The sequence below is a fragment of the Macaca thibetana genome, chromosome 10 (genome assembly GCF_024542745.1).
Source record: "Macaca thibetana thibetana isolate TM-01 chromosome 10, ASM2454274v1, whole genome shotgun sequence".
NCBI classification, from domain to species: domain Eukaryota; kingdom Metazoa; phylum Chordata; class Mammalia; order Primates; family Cercopithecidae; genus Macaca; species Macaca thibetana.
The window spans coordinates 8,862,707-8,884,319 of NC_065587.1; the positions used below are offsets into that span (position 1 = coordinate 8,862,707).

Below are 21,613 nucleotides of genomic sequence, written 5' to 3' on the forward strand. Positions count from 1 at the left end.
GAGGTTAAAGGAGAGTTATTACAGAGTTTTAAGTAAGTTGGGTGACTTGATAAGTTTCGCAAGGTGGGAAGATTATTTGGTCACTGGTGGACAGGGGATTGGAGAGGAAAGGAGACAGAGAGCTAGGAGGGTTGGTGCCACTCCGAGTGTGGCCCATAGTGGCCCAGCTGCCAGGGTCCCTGAACCATTTGCTACCAGTTCTTGAGATAAGAAGTCTGCCTCAGGAGAGAAATCTACCTTGTCACTGAGCACACTGTTTAGCTCAGCGGAGGTTTTTTATAGCAAGATTTTCCAGATGATTTATACTCTGGCCCAAGCCCCAGCTGAGCTTATCTTGCTTCAGGTCAGCACTTTGACAGCACAGAGTCAGGTGGCCACGGCAAGCCAGGTGAGAGACCTAGCTCAGTATAGGGTGGCAGCAGGAGAGAGAGAAGTGGGCAGACGTAAGAGGTATTTGTGAGGTAAAATGGACAGAACTGGATGACTGATTGGGGGACGAAGGAGGAACAGTACAGAAGGATGAGGCCAGATTCCTTTTTCAGCACTGACTGGCCATCTCACTGAGATGGGGCAGAGGTCCTTTCCCACTTTTTTTTTTTTTTTTTTTTGAGACAGAGTTTCACTCTTGTTGCCCAGGCTGCAGGCTGGAGTCCAATGGCACCGTCTTGGCTCACTGCAACCTCCGCCTCCAGGCTTCAAGTGATTCTCCTGCCTCAGCCTCCTGAGTAGCTGGGATTACAAGCATGCACCACCATGCCCAGCTAATTTCTTTGTATTTTTAATAGAGACAGGGTTTCACCATGTTGGTCAGGCTAATCTCAAACTCCTGTCCTCAGGTGATCCACCCACCTCAGCGTCCCAAAGTGCTGGGATTATAGGCGTGAGCCACCACGCCCAGCCCCTTCTTACTCTTTTATTTTGTTTTGAGACGGAGTCTCGGAGTCTCGCTCTGTCACCCAGGCTGGAGTACAGTGACCAGATCTCAGCTCACTGCAAGCTCTGCCTCCCGGGTTTACGCCATTCTCCTGCCTCAGCCTCCCGAGTAGCTGGGACTACAGGCGCCCACCACCTCGCCCGGCTAGTTTTTTGTATTTTTTAGTAGAGACGGGGTTTCACCGTGTTAGCCAGGATGGTCTCGATCTCCTGACCTCGTGATCTGCCCATCTCGGCCTCCCAAAGTGCTGGGATTACAGGCTGGAGCCACCGCGCCCGGCCGCCCCTTCCTACTCTTACATTCTGTGATGCAGTGATTTGCTACTCAGTAACCAAATCCCTGGAAATTCTCTCAAAGTTTTTTTGTTTTTGTTTTTTTGTTTTTTTGGAGACAGAGTTTCACTTCTGTTGCCCAGGCTGGAGTGCAATGGTGCGATCTCGGCTCACCGCAACCTCCACCTCCCGGGTTCAAATGATTCTCCTGCTTCAGTCTCCCGAGTAGCTGGGATTACAGGCATGCACCATCACACCTGGCTGATTTTGTATTTTTAGTACAGATGAGATTTCTCCATGTTGGTCAGGCTGGTCTTGAACTCCTGACTTCAGGTGGTCTGCCCGCCTTAGCCTCCCAAAGTGCTGGGATTACAGGTGTGAGCCACCATGCCCGGCCTTCTCTCAAAGTTTTAAAGCACTACAAAAGAGTAGAAATAAGACCACCCTTCATCCAATCCTCCCACCACATCTTAGAGCTAAGGAAGGACACTGCTGATTCTCTCATGTCACAAACCCGAAAGCAGGCTCAGAGTGGTGAAGGGGCTGCCTGTGTACACCCAGCTGGTGATGGGGCCAGCCTGGCATCCACCTGAAGCTCCTACCCCTAGGTCAGCTAGTCTTAAGGGGAGACAGGGGTCAGGCCTTTGTGATCAGCATGGTGAAATTCTCCCTTCTATAAACAGCTCATCTTAGAAGAGCCAGGGTCACAGCCATTCAGGGGAAAGAAATGGGATCCTTGGTGCTGCCCGCCACCAGGCCTGCAGCAGTCCCACAGCCTTCCGTACCGACGACCATGATGTTGAAGTCGAAACCGGTCTTCATGGTCTTCTTGCGCATCTGCTCGATGATGGTGTCAATGCCGATGTAGCCCAGCAGGTTGGAGTTGATGCTCACGGGCTTCATGGGCACCGCTGGCTTAGGCCTGGGCTCAGGCACCAGCTCTGACATGGCTGCGTCCGTCCTGGTCTCTGGGAGCCCTGCAGAGCCAAGGTGGGAGAGGTTGGAGGGGTGATCAGGAGGACAGCAGAAGTCACATGGAAACCATGGTATTTTTCTCTTGCTACAGAATCAAAGTTGAGCCTGGAAAGGATCTTAATATCATCCAGTCCAGGTCCCTCATTTCATAGACAAAGAGACTGAGGCCTGGAGGAGAAAGAACTCAACTAAGAACACAGAGCAGGTCAGAGGCAAAATCTGGGCCAGTGCCAGGTTCTCTGGTTGCTGGGCACTTTCAAATGTACCTCACGCTCTGAAGCCCACATCTGTGCGTCTAACCCAGGGGCTTCTCCATCTTGGCACTAATGACATTTGAGTAATTCTTTATTGTGGGAGGCTGTCACGTGCATTACAGGATGATTAGTGGCACCCCTGACCTTAGTAGCCCCCCAGGTTGTGACAACCCAAAATGTCTCTAGACGGTACCAAATGTCCCCTGGGAGGCACCATTGCCCTGGCTGAGAACCACTGGTCTAGAAAATGTGTGGGGTTATTCAGACCTGAGTTGTGCCTCCCTCCCTGAATAACGGGCAAAGATGTTTTAGGATCTTGCACTAACATCTATTAACTGTCACTGACCTCGGCTGCTTCATCTTTTAGAAGCAAACAGGGCTACCCTTCTCTGAAAAGTGGCCATCACTCTCGTCTCCCAGCCTCGATGTCCTCTCTAGACCATGAGCACCACTGCAGAGTAGGGGGGTCTGTGCCTGGAGGAGCCCAGACACCCTCCCAGCCATTGTTCTGAATCTGTGGGACCAGTGGGGAGGGGATGAGAACCAGATAAGGGCATCACTTGCCTAAGACGACACAGTGTGCTCTTGGAGTGGTGGATGGCAGATGAAAGAGGAGGCTGAGGAACCAGCCCCTCCCTAGTGAGGAAGGGCAAACATCTCCCTGGGTTTAGTGGATCATGGGTGTGTTCACACACAGGAGAAATTTTTGGGTTTCCTTATCAGGCCACTGGCCACCAGGGCAGGTTCTAGAATAGAGCAGTTCCATTTCCCCATCCATACGATTGGGGTGTGGGGTGAAGTGGAAAGAGCCTGGCTCTGCTACTTCTCAGCTTTGTGGACTTGGGAAGACCACCTCCCCACTATGAGCCTGCATCCCCCTCTATAAAATGGTAGGATCATCACTAAGACTGTGGTGAGCATTCATGAGACATAATGCGGCCGGGCGCGGTGGCTCAAGCCTGTAATCCCAGCACTTTGGGAGGCTGAGATGGGCGGATCACGAGGTCAGGAGATCAAGACCATCCTGGCTAACACGGTGAAACCCCGTCTCTACTAAAAAATACAAAATATTAGCCGGGCGTGGTGGCGGGCGCCTGTAGTCCCAGCTACTCGGGAGGCTGAGGCGGGAGAATGGTGTAAACCCAGGAGGCGGAGCTTGCGGTGAGCTGAGATCCGGCCACTGCACTCCAGCCTGGGCGACAGAGCGAGACTCCATCTCAAAAAAAAAAAAAAAAAAAAAATGAGACATAATGCTTAGAAGCACTGAGCAATGGCCAGGCGCAGTGGCTCACGCCTGTAATCCCAGCACTTTGGGAGGCTGAGGCAGGCGGATCACAAGGTCAGAAGTTCGAAACCAGCCTGATCACATAGCGAAACCCCATCTCTATTAAAAATACAAAAATTAGCTGGGCGTGGTAGCGGACGCCTGTAGTCCCAGCTACTCGGGAGGCTGAGGGAGGAGAATGGCATGAACCCAGGAGTCAGAGCTTGCAGTGAGCTGAGATCCGGCCACTGCACTCCAGCCTGGGCGACACAGCGAGACTCCATCTCAAAAACAAAACAAAACAAAACATGAGACATAATGCTTAGAAGCACTGAGCAATGGCCGGGTGCAGTGGCTCACGCCTGTAATCCCAGCACTTTGGGAGGCTGAGGCAGGCGGATCATGAGGTCAGGAGTTCGAGACCAGCCTGATCAACATAGCGAAACCCCAACTCTATTAAAAATACAAAAATTAGCTGGGCGTGGTGGCGGACGCCTGTAATCCTAGCTACTGGGGAGGCTAAGGCAGGAGAATTGCTTGAAATTGGAAGACGGAGTTGCGGTGAGCCGAGATTGTGCCACTGCACTCTAGCCTGGGCGAAAGAGTGGAACTCTGTCTCAAAAAAAAGAAGAGGCACTGAGCAATAGGTTCCAGACCCTTTTGCCCCAGCCCCTTTCAGGTCTGTAGGGGAAATGAAACAGTACATGTGAAAGCATTGGTTAAAGGAAGGTGTCCCCAGATGCCAGTTACACAAGCATGGTTATTGGACTCCATGTGCTCTTGAGGACACCTTCCAGCTCTGCCGTTCTAGAATCCTATGTTTCATGACTAACACCCTGCAGAGTCTCAACCTTACAGGGAGGCCTGATGGAGCAGCAGATGGAGGAGAGGGAGAGGGGACAGGAGTGTTCCCTTCCTGCCCCTAAACCCAGCCAGGAGTCTACTCTCATCTCTCTCCACCTGGTCCTTCCACTAGTACTGGCAAGACCCTCTCTCCCAATGGGAAACTGTCCTTTCTTTTGTCACTCCCAGGCACAGCCAAATCTGCCAAAGCCTCAGGACCTCCCCAGGGCCTGGCATGGCCCTCTCTTGCTTCCCAGGAAGCTGTTCCCAGCCAGGCAGCTCCACACCGCAGCAAGATTGGCTCAGCCCTGCAGCAGCTGACTCTCAGCAGCCTGGCCCTTCTCCTCCACTCTTGCACGTGGCTCACAGGCCCCACTCAGCACACCTGCACTGGGACCAATGCCCCATTTTTCCTTCCCAGCTGCTCACACAAGCTGGGCCTTTCTTTTGCCCCTTATGCCTCTGCAGCTGAGCCCATTTGGTCTCAACCTGTGTTATAAGATAGAGCCACGTGGTTTTGGGGGGGGGATGATCTTATCCCCATTTTACATACTTGGAAAGTATGCCTTGTATTTACTATGAGAGGTTGTGTAAAGATTCCTATAAAGTGTTTGTTCTCACCATGGCCTGCTCAGCCCTGGCCTGCCAACTGCAGCATCCTAAAGGAGCACTCCCAAAAGATAGACCCTGATGGAGAGAGGGTCCTACCAGATTCCCAAGCAGCGTCTAGGGGCTACCACAGGCCCGCTGCAGGACCAGGACCTGGTAGATCTCACTTTCATTCCCTCCAGCAAGCACATATGAGCACCCATTGTGTGCACTGTACAGAGTGCCTGCTGCCAAGTCAGCCTCCCCACCACATGCCCATGACATGCCAGTCACATGCTAACAAGCCACCCATCAGCCCCAAGTACAGAAAATATGTGCAGGTCACAGTGCCACAAGCTTTGCTGGAAGATCCTGTTCCCCCTCCAACCCCTGGCTCCCTCCTCCTCCTCCTCCTCCTCCTCCTCCTCCTCCTCCTCCTCCTCCTCCTCCTCCTCCAGCATTCAGCCCCACTGCTACTCACAGGAAAGCCTCTGCTTTGCCATCTGATGTGAATGGCCCTCTTCTGTACCCGCTGCAGGTATTCTGGTACTCATCACATTCATTCATTCATTCATTCCATCCCATGCAGGCCATTTCATATGCTGTCAAATGGGGGTCTACACCAGCGAAGCCCTAGGCTAAATTCCAAGGACACTTATGTACCCCAGACAAGGTTGTTGCCCTCAAGGACCCACTGGCTGGTAAGGGTGCCTGACAAATAAACAAAGATCTCTGGGGCACAGAACCAATGCTGCTCTGGAGCTGGATTCTGTAGCTCCATCCTCTGCCCCTACAGCTCCCCTGTTCCCACCATGTCAACCTCAGATGGGCAGGTGACCCAGGCTTGAATCCTGGCTGGGTGACCCTTGTGAGCCTCATTCTCTGCTCAGAAAACTGGAGATAGAACCTACCTTGCTGGGTTGCTATGAAGGTTATATAGAATGAAGGATGTAAATTATATGGCACAAATACATACTAGTTCTCACCCTTCTTTAGGGCAGGGCCATGTCTTATTGATCTCTGTGCCCCAGTCTACCTAGCATACCACAGGCACTCCTCAATAAATGAATGAATGAATGATAGTGAATGAGAGCTTCAGAGTGAGGCAGGTATCAGAGACATCACCTTTCTCTTCCCTCAGATGCTTCTCCCCATGCAGAGCAGCTGACCCCCAGTGAGCAATGGCTGTTGTCTTGGCCACAGTCAAGAGAGTAGAATTGTTGAGACCTCCTCCCTCCTCTGCAACAAGGATTGGAGGGGGGCTCCCCAAGGATGGGGAAGAGCTCAGGTCGGGCTCACAGCAGGGTGCAGCTCAAGTCTGCCATCCTGGCTAGACGGTCCTTGGGGCCCCCCTCAGCTCCTGGCTCTCCCAGGGCCCCTGGAGAAGGCGGATCTGCCTGCAGCACCCTCTGCCAGAAGCTACCTGCCCCATCAGTGCTCCAGGGAGAGGCACCATCCACCTGACTGGGCGCAGCCAAGTCCCCCACAGAAACAGCCCCTCCATTCCCATGCTAAGCAAAGACCCTGGCACTTCCTTTTACGGGCAAATGAATGGTTTTGGCTTTGTCTGGCCCAGGGACACCACCCCTCTGTGGGAAGGTGGCAGCTGGGGGAGGGGACCTTTCCAAAATAGCACCTGCTTAGTGCAGGCCCCCCTCTTCCTTCCAGCCTGAAGGGGGATCTTCCTCAGCCCCTAGCAGCCTTCAAGACCCCACCACCCCCAACAGAGGCAATTCCAGCCCACCCCAGCTCCAGCCCTAGGCTCTGGGAAAAGGAATCACCGAAAGCTCTCTCGGTCCTTTCTCATTCGCAGGAGTGGAGGGCCCTGGGACACCCCTTCCCCCATCCCAGTCCTCCGGAGGCCAACGGGTTCCCTTGGAGACCACCAGCTGGTGCCTGTCTCAGCGTGTGCCTGTGGGGGCTGGGGGAGAGGGGACGTATGTATCAGTGCACAGGTCTCTCATCCGGCTGGCATGGCCCTGGCACCTGTGCATGGTGTGTGTGCGTGTGCGTGTCTTGGTGTACTCCAGCGTGGGGCTTTCTGTGCGCATCGGGGTCCCTGCTTGCGTGTCCGTGGGTTCCTGCGTCTCCCCGCGTCCTGTGTCTGCCCCTCTGCGAGACTGTCTCCCTCGAGGTGGGTGCCACCGTGTGTGCGTGTGTCCGCGCATCTGTCACCGCGCGTGGGCTCCTCGGCGCGGAAACCCTCCCCCGGGAGCGCCTCCGGCCGCGCTGGTCGGGGCCGCAGCCTCCTCCTGGCGGGTGCTGGTGGCCCGGCCGGCCGCCCTACCTTTGGACATGAATCCTCCTTTGTCTCGGTTCCTCCAGGGAGATGCTCCGGGCGCGGGGCTGCAAGGCTGAGCGGGGCGCGGGCTCCCCCGGGCCGAGCGGCCCCTGCAGCGGGGCCTCGCCCCTTCGCGCTGTCCTCCCACCCGCCCGGCCCGCGGCCCCGCCGCGCCGCCCCTGCGCCCCGCGCCGCCGCACCCGCCCGGGACCTCGCCTCTGCTCGCTCGGCGCCGCGCCGCCCCTGTCCGCGCGCACCGTTGCCGCCGCCGCCAGCCGCCGCCGCTGCCACCCGCACCACGTGACCGCGCGCCCGTCGGCCCCGCCGAGGGCCCCTCCCCTTCCCGCGGCGCCCGCGCCCGCACGCGGGAACGGGCCCCGGGTCCAGGCTGCGGGCGGCCCAGGAGCCGCACCCGCGGGCTCCAGGTGCCCGGCCCGGAAAGGTGCCTGCGTCCCAGTCCCATCTGTCCCCCTGGATCCGCTCGCAGCCCCTTACCCGCTAGGCTGCGGCAGGGAGGGGCGGTGGGAGCAGGGGACCGGTGGCAACTGCGGGCGGCCGTGAGCGCGCGTGAGTCACGCGGGGGCTGGGGTGTTGCGCGGGTGCCTGTAGAGCCCTGAGTCAGGGGCCCGGGTTCCAGGCCCTGCTCGGGGATGATGAACCAATAATCTTAAGCCAGCCAGGAACTTCCCTGAGCCTCAATTTGCCCATTAGAAAAAAATGTCATGCATTCAGTGGATACTAATGGACAGCATATTGCCAGGCCCTGGGAGCACAGGGGTGAGGACAACCATCCCTCCCCTTGAAGGTTCTGGGTCTAGTGGAGGAAACAGGAAGATGGAATGTCCTAATGCAGGGGCTGCGGTGCACACAGGGGACTGAGGGTGCAGGCAGGTGGGCACCCTGGGGAGAGGGGGCTTGGAAGACTTCTTGGAGGAGATGAGGGCCAGATGGAAAGGCAAATGGGAGTGGAAGGGAAGAATGGAAAGGGAGAGGCATTCTGCAAAGAGAAGACAGCGGAGGTGAGGGGGGCCAGAGGTGAGAGCTGCATGGTGCTGGTGGACAGCCCAGAGTCCTTGGTGTCGCTGAAGCAGAGAAAATTCCAGACAGGTGTGCAGAGCTAAATAAGAGGCTGAAGTCCACACGCAGCCTTGGAAGCTGGACTTTAATGGAAGGTAATGGTGAATCACTGACGAATATTAAGCTGAAAGTGCTGCCATTCAATATATAAGTCGTTGCAGCAGTTGTGTGTGGACAGGGAACAAGCCAGTGGGTGGGAGGTGGCCTCACAGGGGCAGAAGGATGGAGAGGAGAGGACAGCCAGCCAGATAGTTGAGTACCGAAGAGGTAAATCAACAAAGTGGGAAATAGACTGGAAGAGATGGCAGGAGAGAGATGAGGAAGAAGAGGATACCCAGGTTTCTAGGTACCTGATAGAAGGTTAGGCGATGCCTACAGCTGAGAGAGTGAGATCAGGGAGGCAGGAGTCAGTTCAAGAAGAAAAGGGCTACCTCTGGACATGTCCGGGAGACATCCGGAATGTCTGGTAGATAAACCAGCTAGCTGCTGGCTGCCCACATCTGCACTTCAGGAGACAGGGCTGGGCTGCAGAAGGAGGGAGAACTGAGGTCTGGTAGGGAGAAGTGAAGACCAGAATTTAGGTGAGGTTCCCAGACTGAGTGTGCGGGGTGGAGGGAAAGGGGTCTGACAATCTAAAGACTCAATTCAGGTGTTAGACTGGATGCCTTCGAGGCACCTTTCCAGACCCAGAAACTCTGAGCCCTTGAAATGTTGGGAATGAGGCTGCCCAAAGTAGAAATTTCAACAATCTGGATTCCAGTCAGCTTACTGCCACCAGCCAGCTTTGGTGTGACTTTAGGCATGTCACAGGCTTTCTAAGACCAACTGAATGTCCAGCCCTTGTGTTGACCTATTTAGAGTTCTGTGTAGGACTTCCATATATACATGGCTCCAACTTACCTTTCAGGATTAAAGGGCTGGGGGTGGGGGATCAAGAAAGAGACATCCAGGTAAGGCACCTTTTAAGCAGCAAAGGTGAGTGTAAATGGATTTGGAAAGTTTCAGGTGAGGTCATTATCTCACATCCAGAGGAGGCTGCAGAGACTACCTATTAGACAAATCACAACTTCCTGAAGTGCTAGTCAGTATTTTCACATAGGAGGTAGGAGGCTTGCTTTTTTTTTTTTTTTTTTTTTTTTTTTGAGATTCCATTGCCCAGGCTGGAGTACAGTGGCACAATCTTGGCTCACTGCAACCTCCGCCTCCTGGGTTCAAGCATTTCTCTGCCTCAGCCTACACACCTAGCTAATTTTTTTTTTTTTTGAGACGGAGTCTCGCTCTGTCACCCAGGCTAGAGTGCAGTGGCACCATCTAGGCTCATTGAAAGCTCCGCCTCCTGGGTTCCCGCCATTCTCCTGCCTCAGGCTCCCAAGTAGCTGGGACTACAGGCGCCCGCCACCACACTTGGCTAATTTTTTGGTTTTTTTTTTTTTTTTTTTTTTTTTTGAGACAGAGTCTCGCTCTGTTGCCCAGGCTGGAGTGCAGTGGCCGGATCTCAGCTCGCTGCAAGCTCCGCCTCCCAGGTTTATGCCATACTCCTGCCTCAGCCTCCCAAGTAGCTGGGACTACAGGCGCCCGCCACCTCACCTGGCTAGTTTTTTGTATTTTTGTATTTTTTAGTAGAGACGGGGTTTCACCGTGTTAGCCAGGATGGTCTCAATCTCCTGACCTCGTGATCTGCCCATCTCAGCCTCCCAAAGTGCTGGGATTATAGGCGTGAGCCACCGTGCCCGGCCACACCTGGCTAATTTTTTGTATTTTTAGTAGAGATGGGGTTTCATCACCTTGGCCAGGCTAGTCTTGAACTCCTGACCTCGTGATCCACCTGCCTCAGCCTGCCAAAGTGCTGGGATTACAGCTGTGAGCCACTGCTTTTAAAGCTGGACACACCTATTGATCACCAGATTATTCCACCTCTTCAGGGAACAAAGAAACAACCCCAGGAGATGCTAAAAGGAGGACTCACCATAATTGCTCCTCCACAAGTTACCCCTGTTAACCTTTCTTTTCCTTTTTCTTCTTTTTTTTTTTTTTTTTTTTTGAGACGGAGTCTCGCTCTGTCACCCAGGCTGGAGTGCAGTGGCCGGATCTCAGCTCACTGCAAGCTCCGCCTCCCGGGTTTACGCCATTCTCCGGCCTCAGCCTCCCGAGTAGCTGGGACTACAGGCGCCCGCCACCTCGCCCGGCTAGTTTTTTGTATTTCTTAATAGAGACGGGGTTTCACCGTGTTAGCCAGGATGGTCTCGATCTCCTGACCTCGTGATCCGCCCGTCTCGGCCTCCCAAAGTGCTGGGATTACAGGCTTGAGCCACCGCGCCCGGCCCTTTTTTTTTTTTTGAGACAAGGTCTTGCTCTGTCACCCAGGCGGCGAGAGTGCAGTGGCACAATCATGGCTCACTGCAGCCCCGACCTCCTGGGCTCAAGCAATCTTCCCACCTCAGCCTCCCCATTAGCTGGGACCACAGATGCATGCCACCATGCCCTGCTAATTTTTTATTTTATTTTATCTTATTTTATTTTTTGAGACAGAGTCTTACTCTGTCACTAGGCTGGAGTGCAGTGGCACGATCTCGGCTCACTGCAGCCTCTGCCTGCCAGGTTCAAGAGCTTCTCGTGCCTCAGCCTTCCAAGTAGCTGGGACTATAGGCATGTGCCACCACACCTAGCTAATTTTTGCATTTTTAGTACAGACGAGGTATCACCATGTTGGCCAGGCTGGTCTTGAACTCCTGACCTCAAGTGATCCGCCCACCTTGGCCTTCCAACGTGTTGGGATTACAGGTGTGAGCCATTGCGCCCAACCCTTATTTTTTAATTTTTATAGAGATAGTCTCACCATGTTGCTCAGGCTGGTCTTGAAGTCCTGCCCTCAACCAATCCTCCCATCTCAGCCTCCCAGAGTGCTGGGATTACAGGTATGAGCCACCACACCTGGCCACAACCTTCTTTCTGATAGTTTCCCTCAGCCTGACCTCAGACTGGCAGGTTATAACTCAGCTCAGGGTACAGTCCCTATGTCTGGCCCCACAACCCCCATTTCCTTTTCTCCCAACCCATTCAACTCTGACCTTAGAGTCCTTCCTCCCTTTCCCAACCCATGCAAGCATGATCCATCTCCAAGCTCACCCACTTCCACCTCCGCCGGCAGCCTAGTCCATCCCCAACCAAGTTTCTGCATTTACCTTTGGATTCTGTGGCCAGGTCCAGGGAGGCAGGCTCTGTGGCTCCATCCGTGGCAGCATTAGTGTGGTCTAGGGCTGGGTCTGTGGATCTGATTGGCATTAGCAGGCATGTAGCAACGTCTGATATGGTTAGGTTATTAACACTCCCCAGTGTGATCTTCCCAGTGGCTAGGTCTGGGGTTACTGGCACAACTGAACCCAGAGCTGTACCCATCCTACTTGTGTCCAAAGCAAGAGAATTCATAGCCATGCCCAGCTTGGCTCTGTTTACTCTGGCCAAAGCCATGGCTGTTTCCAACCTGGTGGTGCCCACTGTAGCTGTGATTGTGTCCAGCTTGACTGGGTCTGATGTTGCTGAATCCATGGCTGTGCTCTTTGTGGTCATATCTGGTTTGGCTGTGCTTCTTGTAGCCATGGCTTTGCCCAGCTTCTCTGGGTCTGAGGCTATCAAATCCATGACCATCCCTGGCTTGGTTGTCCCTACTGTAGTCAGATTCATGGCTGTGCCCGGCTTGATTGTGCCTGCTGTAGCCAAGTTCGTGGTTTTGCCTGACTTGACTGTCCCTACCGAAGATAAGTCTCTGGCTGTGCCCAGCTTGATATCCACAGCGGGGAACTCTGTGCCTGTGTCCAGTCCGGATGTATTTGGTGTGGCTAAATTGATAGCCAAGCTAGGTCTCTTGGTGGCCATTGTGGCTAAATGTCTGGCTGTGTCTGTCCTTGTATCCATAGCAGTCAAATTCACAGCCGCGTTGGCCCTTTGGAGACGCCCCCGGGGTCTGGGGATCCCCCTGGCCCGGGGTTTGCCTTTTCCTGGAGAAGCTCTGGTAGGCGTGTGGTCAGTCACTGAGACAAGGTGCCCCTGGCCTACTGAGCCTGGCTCTGCAAGGACTGGTGCACTCTGGGCTAACCGGGATTGGAAAGGTAAGGCCAGGTAGGAACTCACCAGGGGCTTCTCTGTGGCAAGCATCCTGCTGGATTTGGTCAGACCTGAATTCCCTGGGCCCTCAGAGTGGACCCTGCCCCCTGGCACTAGGGTCACAAGTGGTGAGCCTGGCGAGGACACCCTCTCTCCTTCATGGGGAGCAGCCTTCTTTCCTGGGGTAGGCAACTCTTCCCAGTGAGAAAGTGGGCGATCCAGGGACCGTGCCTGGATGTTCTGACGGAGAGTCAAGGAGATGGAGCTGAGCTTCCTGGGTACAAGGCTGCTGGTGGGCAGGGGGCTCAAGGAAGCCCCCAGAGCAATGCCCATCTCCTGTGGGGGCACACTCCGGGTCCTGGCTCCAAGGCCCAGCCGACTGGAGGTCTGTGGGATATGGCTTTGGGGGAAGGTATCCAAATGGATGGTCTTCCTGAGGACGGGGGTGAGGGGGGACCCTCCTCCAGGGAGTCTCGAGGGGCGGGTAGGGCGCCCCAGCACATGGCTGTGGGAGAAGGAGATTCCCGGGCCTGGAGCTCCGTGCGACTGCATCTCTGGAGGAGAAGGCACCAAGTTGTGGTCCATCCAGGTTGTTTGTCTTCCCCTGAGGCAATCAACAGAGAGAAGAGGCCAGGCAGGGGTGAGGAACTCAGGCCTGGAGGTCTCAGCCCTCCCCTTCCTGACCAGCAGCTGAGCATGCCAGGTCTGAAGGGGCCTGGTTCTGGGGACTGTCCAGTCCTTAGTGGAGGGCACACGTAACTTCCTTCAGTCCCCCTATGGCTCCTACCTGCTGCAGACCGACCTGTACCTCATACCCACCCCACCCCTGGCCAGCTATCACACAGTAGGGTGGGCATGTCTAGTGAGCAGTCTGCCTCCAGCATGGGGGAACTCAGGCCGGGCTTATATCTCCCTTTGCCTGAGCCTGAGTGTGGCCCCCGTCTCTGTGGACAGGTCTATGGAGGTCATATACATGTTCAGGGACTCCAGAGGAGGGCAGTGCTTACTGGAGATCTCTCTCCCTTTCTGTTCCAGAAAGAACCAAAGGGTTGTGGGTTCCCACCCACAGCAGCCAACATAGGAGCTCAGGTGTCCAGGTAGAAGGATGAGAGAGGACCAATTTGGCTTGGAGCCCCAGAACCAAGGAAGAGCCCTGAGCTGGCCTAGTGCTGGAGTCGGAAACAGAGCCAGCCCTGCAGAAGGTGAGGTTGGGAAATGGAGAGGCAGTGAGTGTTCACAGAAGGAGCTTATCCGGTGAACAAGCCATGGTCCCTGCCCTTGGAGAGCCTGCCGTGCCCAGGGATGCCAGGGAAGGAAGTAGGCAGGGCTCCGCCAAGCTAAGCATTAGGGGTAAAAAGGCGGGAGGCTAGACCTGAGCTGGGGCTATTCCTACAGAAGGCCCAAAGGTGAGAAAGTGTGGCATCTTTCTGAAAATCCAGCATGGGGCTCCTAGGCTGCATCTAGCAGGGAGGGGAGAGCAAAGGCTGCAGGTGAGCTGGGGTCCAGCCCAGGCTACAGCAATGCTCAGGCCAGGGAATGTGACCCATTCAGATCTGCAGGTGGGAATGGCACTCAGGGGCAGTGTGACGGAGGGATCCGAGGGGAGAGGATTGAAGCAAGGATCCCATGAGGACATAGTTGAAACTCTCTGCTCCCTGGGCTGTGGAAGGGGCAGGGCTAGGGCTGGGGCTGGAGGAGGCTGCATTGCACAGGGGTAGAAGCAGCAGGACTGCCCGGGCTAGGGAGTAGGCACAAAGGGGTGTCAAGGATGAAGCTCAGGACTCTGGCTATGGTCTTAGTAGATGGCCACTCCCTGCCACTCTGGACTCCAAGTAACTCACCCTCTGGAACAAAGTTGGTTTGGCTGCTTTTAACACAGCAGGCTGGGACCTGCAGCTGGGGGAGAAGGCCAGGGCTGGTGGGAGGAGTCAGTTCCAGAGGGTTCATGGGGAGGGGAGTGATCATGTAGCCAGGTCCTTGAGGTCTGGAGCAGGGAGGGGGAAGGCAGGACACCAGACGGGGAAGGCATCACCCCTCACAATGGTGCCCCCAGCCCCACATCCCTCTTCTGTCATATATTTGTATCCAAGACTGCCCTGGCCTCCAACCCTTTCCCACCTGGCCTATCGCTGCAGCCCTAATCTCCTGCCTGCTCCTACACAACCACATACACTTGGGCACACACGTTTACCCTGCACTTAGCCACAAACAGCTCCCCTCAGTGTGCACACCCACACACAGAGAGCAGGCCAGAGGACAGGTTGTCCGAGGGCGTCACCCGACCCCCATCACCTCACGGCACTCCCATCTTCCATGGATTGCTTGGTCCTTCCCCACCCCACCCCCCACCCCCCCCCCCCACACACCTACCTTGATCAGAGGACAAGAAAGATCCAGTGGAAGATAAGGCACACGCAGGCCCCTCACCTCCCCTTTACCCAGAGTCTGGCCATGGTGGCCAGCTGAGGGGCCTTGTCCATCTGGTCCCCTCATGGGCTCCTGCTCAGCCTCCGGGCCACAGTCCCCAGGCACAGGGCCCAGCCCTCTGCTAACTGTCCCACCAGCTACATCCCACGGAGACTGGGCTGGACTGGGCTCTGGTGCAGGGAGGAGCTGGCTTTCTAGGAGTGGGCGGCTGTGAATGGCTGCTCTGAGCCTCTGGAATCCTGAAGAGCCATGGGAGGCTGGTAATGGCCAGGCTGGCACTCACGGCCACCTGCGGGGTGGTTCCCTGCAGCCTGCCCTCCCCAAATCTGCTCTGTCTCCCACAGACTCTGATGCCTGGGGAGTATGCAGTAAAAACAGGGATACTCCAAATATGGCTGTACTCCCATGGTCCCAGCGCCAATCTCCCTCAGGCTCTCCCTCTGTGCCCTTCATGCCCTGTTCAGCTCTGCAACCCTCAGGCCATCTTGCCCACTCACCTGGTCTTTCCTCAAGGGGGCTGGAGTTCCCAGAGGCTAGAGCTCCTTCAACAACTATTTCCTGAGCCCCAGCTTGCTCCAGCTGGACCCTGTACCCAGACCCTAAGGGTGTGAAGAGGCCCCTAGGCCTGCCCCTGAGGGGACCACAAAGGCACCCAGTCTGGCTCTGGCAATGGAGACTCTCAGCAGCCCCTGGCCCTGGGGCCGGGATGGGAGCCCTCTTCTGTGTTCCCACAGCCCCTGGCTGCCTCTGTCATAGCAATGGTGATAACAGCGATGGTGCTGATAACAGCTACTATTTCCTGAGCACTTGCTCTGTGCCCGGCACCATGCCAGGGCTGGGCGGAGCTCACAGTCTGCTAGGAAGATGGGTATGTAAACAGATCCTATAGTACTATCCTCTACAGTGATGGCAGATGTCCTCTGAGCACTCACCCTGAGTCAGGAACTAGGCTAAACATTCTCCTGGCATCTCCTTTAATCTCCGCCTCATCACCTGCTTTTTGCCGAGGAGGACATTGCAGCCCACACAACACTGTGTTGTCTGGTCTGCTCTCCTGTGTGTCTCTCTTTAGCGAGTAAGCTTCTGGAGCTGCACTGGGCAATAGAACTTTCGGTGATAATGGAAATGTTCTATGTCTGCGCTGTCCAGTACAGTAGCCACTAGCCACAGATGGCTACCGATCACTTAAAATGTGGCTATAGTGACCAAGGAACTGGATTTTTTACTTTAATTTGTGGCTACCATATTAGCTCAGCTCTGTTTCATTTGTTGTTGTTGTTGTTGTTGTTGTTAGTTTTTTTGAACAGGGTTTCACTCTGTCGCCCAGGCTGGAAGACAGTGGCGCAATCATGGCTCACTGCAGCCTCTTGGGCACAAGCGATCCTCCCGCTTCTGCCTCCAGAGTAGCTGGGACCACAGGCATGCACCACCACGCCCAGCTAATTTTTTATTTTTTGTAGAGATGGGGGTCTCCCTGTGTTGCTCAGGCTGGTCTCAAACTTCTGAGCTCAAGCAATACTCCTACCTCCACCTCCCAAAGTGCTGGGATTACAGTCATAAGCCACCATGCACGGCCGACAGCTCAGTTCTGAAGGGCCTGGATCTTCTCTGGGCCCCATGGCCTGACAAGAATTGGCTTCGGTAAGTTTATTTTTCTTGAGAGTCTCAATCTGTCACCCAGGCTGGACTGCAGTGGCGGGATCTCGGCTCACTGCAACCTCCACCTCCCAGGTTCAAGCCTCAGGATAATCCTACTTCAGTCTCCCAAGTAGCTGAGATTACAGGCATATGCCACCATACCTGGTTAATTTTCATATTTTTAGTAGAGATGGGGTTTCAACATGTTGGCCAGGCCGGTCTCGAACTTCTGACCTCAAGTGATCCATCTGCCTCAGCCTCCCAAAGTGCCAAGATTACATGCATGAGCCACCATATCCGACCAGTAAGTTTCTTTAGAAAGAAATAATAAATGAATTAATTATGATTGAATGGTGATTGTGTGGGCCTAGCACCCATCTCTCTTCTTTTTTTTTTTTTTTTTTTTTTTTTTTTTTTTGAGACGGAGTCTCCCTCTGTTGCCGAGGCTGGAGTACAGTGGCGCCATCTCAGCTCACTGCAAGCTCTGCCTCCCGGGTTCACACCATTCTCCTGCCTCAGCCTCCTGAGTAGCTGGGATTACAGGCATCTGCCACCATGCCCAGCTAATTTTTTTGTATTTTTAGTAGAGACAGGGTTTCACCATGTTAGCCAGGATGATCTTGATCCCCTGACCTCGTGATCTGCCCACCTCAGCCTCCCAAAGTACTGAGATTAAAAGTGTGAGCTGGCCGGGCGCGGTGGCTCAAGCCTGTAATCCCAGCACTTTGGGAGGCCGAGACGGGCGGATCACGAGGTCGGGAGATCGAGACCATCCTGGCTAACACGGTGAAACCCCGTCTCTACTAAAAAAATACAAAAAACTAGCCGGGCGAGGTGGCGGGCGCCTGTAGTCCCAGCTACTCGGGAGGCTGAGGCAGGAGAATGGCGTGAACCCGGGAGGCGGAGCTTGCAGTGAGCTGAGATCCGGCCACTGCACTCCAGCCTGGGCGACAGAGCAAGACTCTGTCTCAAAAAAAAAAAAAAAAAAAAAAAAAAAAAAAAGTGTGAGCCACCACACCCGGCCCCCATCCCTCTTCTTATCCTTTCTCTCCCCTTGCAGCTTTAGGTTCTCAAACTTGGCTGGGCTCTGGTTACCAGGGCAACCTGCTGGGATCCCAGTGGATGGGGGAGGGGAGCTATCTGGTGCTTCCTTGCTTTGAGGCCCTCAGGACCAGCCTGACTTAAGGAAGAACAGAGGGTGCTGGGAAGGAGAGGGCACAGCTCTGCCGGGACAGACTGGAGCAATGGAGACTTTCCTGGGTCCAGCCCCATTGGATTACATGATCTCTGTGAGATAAGCAGCCTAGAGCTGAAATCAGGGGCCCTGGGTTCTCTCCCCACTTTGGCCAACGATTCACCAGGCAACGTCTGTCAGATTAACTTGTGCTTCTGGGACTCAGTTGCCTTTTAAAATAGGGATCAGATGCCCTCATGTGGTCGGTCTCTTCTACTTCAAGAGCTACAATTCCTCCATCTTGCTCCCTGCCAGGCTGTTAGGGCTTTGAGAGCAAGGCCTGAGTCTTGTTCATCTCCACATCCTCCTGCCCATCTGCCCTGCTTAGAGACTTAGAGGACACTGCCTGCCCAGTAATTACAGGCCAAGGTTCAGCTGCCCTCTAGGGGCCCAAAGTGACAATGGCCCACTCCTGTCTATACATATGATGCTTTCCCATCAAAGAAAAGATCCATAGGCCTGGAAGTGGCCTCAGAGAACAGAGGCCTCCACTCAACCACAAAACCATCTTGGTGACCTCCCAGACAAGTGGCATAGGCTCTGGAGTCCTTCAAGCCTGGGTTTGTTAAACTATGTGATTTCCAAACAAGTCAATCCCCCTGAGCTCCCATCTCATCTGTAAAATGGAGATTATATTAGTCAGGACGAGTCAAGTTATGCTGCAGTAACAACCATTCCCAAATCCCAGTGGCTGATAACATATTTATTTATTTATTTATTTTATTTATTTATTTATTATTTATTTATTTATTTTTTGAGACAGGGTCTCACTCTGTTGCCCAAGCTGGAGTGCAGTGGTGCAATCACAGCTCACTGTAGCCTCGACTTACCCAGGCTCAGGTGATCCTCCCACCTCAGTCTCCCATGTAGCTGGGACTACAGGCATGTGCCACCACACCCAGCTAATTTTCCTTTTTTTTTTTTTTTTTTTTTTTTTTTGAGATGGAGTTTTGCTCTTGTTGCCCAGGCTGGAGTGCATGATCTCGGCTCACTGTAAACTCTGCCTGCCAGTTTCAAGCAATTCTCCTGCCTTAGCCTCCCAAGTAGCTGGGATTACAGGTGTGGGCCACCACACCCAACTAATTTTGTATTTTTAGTGGAGGCAAGGTTTCACCATGTTGATTAGGCTGGTCTCAAACTTCTGACCTCAAGTGATCCACCCTTCTCAGCCTCCCAAAGTCCTGGGATTATAGGCATGAGCCGCGCCCAGTCTAATTTTTCTAATTTTTATAGAGACAGGGTTTTGCCATGTTGCCCAGGCTGGTCTAAAACTCCTGGCCTCAAGTGATCCTCCTACCTCAGCCTCCCAAAGTACTGGGATTATAGGCCTGAGCCACCACACCTGGCCGCGATGATACATTGATTTCTCATCCATGTCTCATGTCCACAGTAATTTGGGTCCACTAAGGCTCTGCTCTGTGCCCTCTTCCCTCTGGGACCCAGGCTGCCTTCTAGTGCATTGCTAGTCATGTGGCAGAGGAAAGGAGGGAGTGACAAATTGTGGACTAGCCATTAGATGCTTCAGCCTGTACTCACTTCTAATTACAACTAATTGGTCAAAACTAGTCATATGGCCCCACTCATCACAAGGAGGCAGGGAAATTTAATCCTACCATATGCTGACAGCTGGAGAGTCAGAAACCTTTGGTGAACAGCAGTGAGGACCCACTTGCATGGTTGCTATAAGAATGCAATGGGGGCCAGGCACGGTGGCTCATGCCTGTAATCCCAACACTTTGGGAGGCCGAGGCGGGCAGATCACGAGGTCAGGAGTTCAAGATCAGCCTGGCCAACATGGTGAAACCCTGTCTCTACTAAAAATACAAAAATATTAGCTGGGCGTGGTGGTGGGCACCTGTAATCCCAGCTACTTTGGGAGGCTGAGGCAGGAGAATCACTTGAACCCGGGAGGCAGAGGTTGCAGTGAGCCTAGATCACACCATTGCACTCCAGCCGAGTGACAAGAGCGAAATTCTGTCTCACCAAAAAAAAAAAAAAAAAAAATGCAATGGGGGCCAGGTACGGTGGCTCACACCTGTAATCCCAGCACTTTGGGAGGCTGAGGCGGGCAGATCACCTGAGGTGAGGAGTTCAAGACCAGCCTGGCCAACATGGCAAAACCCCATCTCAACTAAAAATACAAAAATTAGCTGGGCGTCATGGTGGGCACCTATAATCCCAGCTACTCGGGAGGCTGAGGCAGGAGAATCACTTGAACCCAAGGGGCAGAGGTTGCAATGAGCTGAGATTGTACCACTTCACTCCAGTCTGGGCGAAAGAGTGAAACTCTGCCTCAAAGCAAACAAACAAAAAACTGCAATGGGCAATTGCTAGTCCATGAGCTCAGTCCATGTTAGCCATTCAAATTGTTGCCTTGGCACTCTGATTTCCTTTTTTAGGTATGATTTTTATGTATCCTTCCATGATTTGCTCTGACTTTCTCATCAGTTCCAGCTGTTTATAGCTGCAGAAATAGAGGGAAATGGAGCTGCCAAGGTTCACAGAGTGAATCAGTAGCTGGACACCCAGGTCTCCAGGCTCCAAATACTGAGCCCTTTGTACCTTATGAGGGAAGGAGAAAAAAGCTCTGCCTACTAGGGGTTCTCTGAAAGGGTGGTTGACTGGGACTGTGATAGTCTTTTGAGAGAGCCTGTAGCCTTTGCTCTTCTCCCAAAGCTGGTCTCTCAGCCTTCCCAAGCCCTTCCTACTCAGCCAGTGTGGAGAACTGTGGGGGCGGAACAATGAGGAGCCTGTGCCACCCTCCAGGGCTGGAATCTGAACATTGCAGCCATTCTTACTCAGGGACCCTGTACATTCCCGCCTCCTGTCCTCCTGTTCTGAGTTGAACCCTGACACACCTGCCCTTCCCCATCCTGACAGCTCTTAGATGATGGGAAAGCTCCCAGGACTCTGCAAAACCTCTCAAAGCATTTTAAAAACCTGCACACAGCGTGACGCCCAGGAAACCTCCAAGCCCTTCTGAAATCTTGGTTTCTAAGCAAACAGGCAACCCCTGGCAGGAATTCCAAAGAAACTAGCCCCATTCTTGCCACAGGCAAGCTTTCAAGGAGGCCCTGCCCAGTGCCAGGCAGGCTGCAAGCCAAGATGAGAAGATGCGGTCACTGCTCTCCACTGACGTGAACAAAATCACGACACAAGATTAGCATTGTGGAAAGCCGCTGGTAGGGCCAGGGAAGGCTTCCTCGAGTAGGTGGTAATGGGAAGGTCATCGGGTTCTCTGTCCGGGTCTAAGCCTTCCTTGAAAAGCCACTTTCTGGATGCTTAATCCCCCTGCTCTCCTGCCACTGGCTCACTTGCATTCTGTGTTTTGGCCACACCACTCACAGTCTTCAGAAAGGACTAGGTTCTCTCCGGAGTCCGTGGCTTAATACTTGCAGCCTTCTTTTCCCTTTGCAGGGAAAACTCTTATTCCACCTCCAGAACCCAGATTACTAGTCATATCCTCCGGGACGCCTTCCTTGACAACCCCCTTCCCCAAGAATTAGACACTTCTTCGGTTCTGTTTTTAGTTCTGCACACATACTTCTCTTGCGGCAGGTACAGTTTTATAATTTGTCTGTTGGCCGGGCACAATGGCTCACACCTGTAATCCCAGAACTTTGGGAGGCCAAGGTGGGCGGATCACTTGAGGTCAGGAGTTCGAGACCAGCCTGACCAACATGACAAAACCCAGTCTCTACTAAAAATACAAAAATTACCCTAGC

General features: G+C 53.9%; 2 protein-coding genes across 6 annotated transcripts in view; one reads left to right on the plus strand and one right to left on the minus strand.

Moving 5' to 3' along the window:
* Positions 1 to 16,892, minus strand: part of SEPTIN3 (septin 3) — a 31,594-nt gene extending 14,702 nt beyond the window's left edge. Inside the window, exons 1-3 of one of the 5 annotated variants that reach the window (XM_050805977.1) lie at positions 16,817 to 16,892; positions 11,671 to 13,193; positions 1,992 to 2,183 (exon numbers count right to left, since the gene is read on the minus strand). In XM_050805977.1, coding sequence (XP_050661934.1) covers positions 1,992 to 2,183; positions 11,671 to 13,174 — 1,696 coding nt within the window. In that variant the 5' untranslated portion in view covers positions 13,175 to 13,193; positions 16,817 to 16,892. Of the gene's footprint in view, positions 1 to 1,991; positions 2,184 to 2,781; positions 2,950 to 6,255; positions 6,376 to 7,417; positions 7,714 to 11,670; positions 13,194 to 16,816 lie in introns of those variants that run through there. The other 4 variants (XM_050805973.1, XM_050805974.1, XM_050805976.1 and 1 more) reach the window with 4 other exon arrangements.
* Positions 1 to 21,613, plus strand: part of SNU13 (small nuclear ribonucleoprotein 13) — a 335,885-nt gene that overhangs the window by 16,953 nt on the left and 297,319 nt on the right. The window lies entirely within an intron of this gene.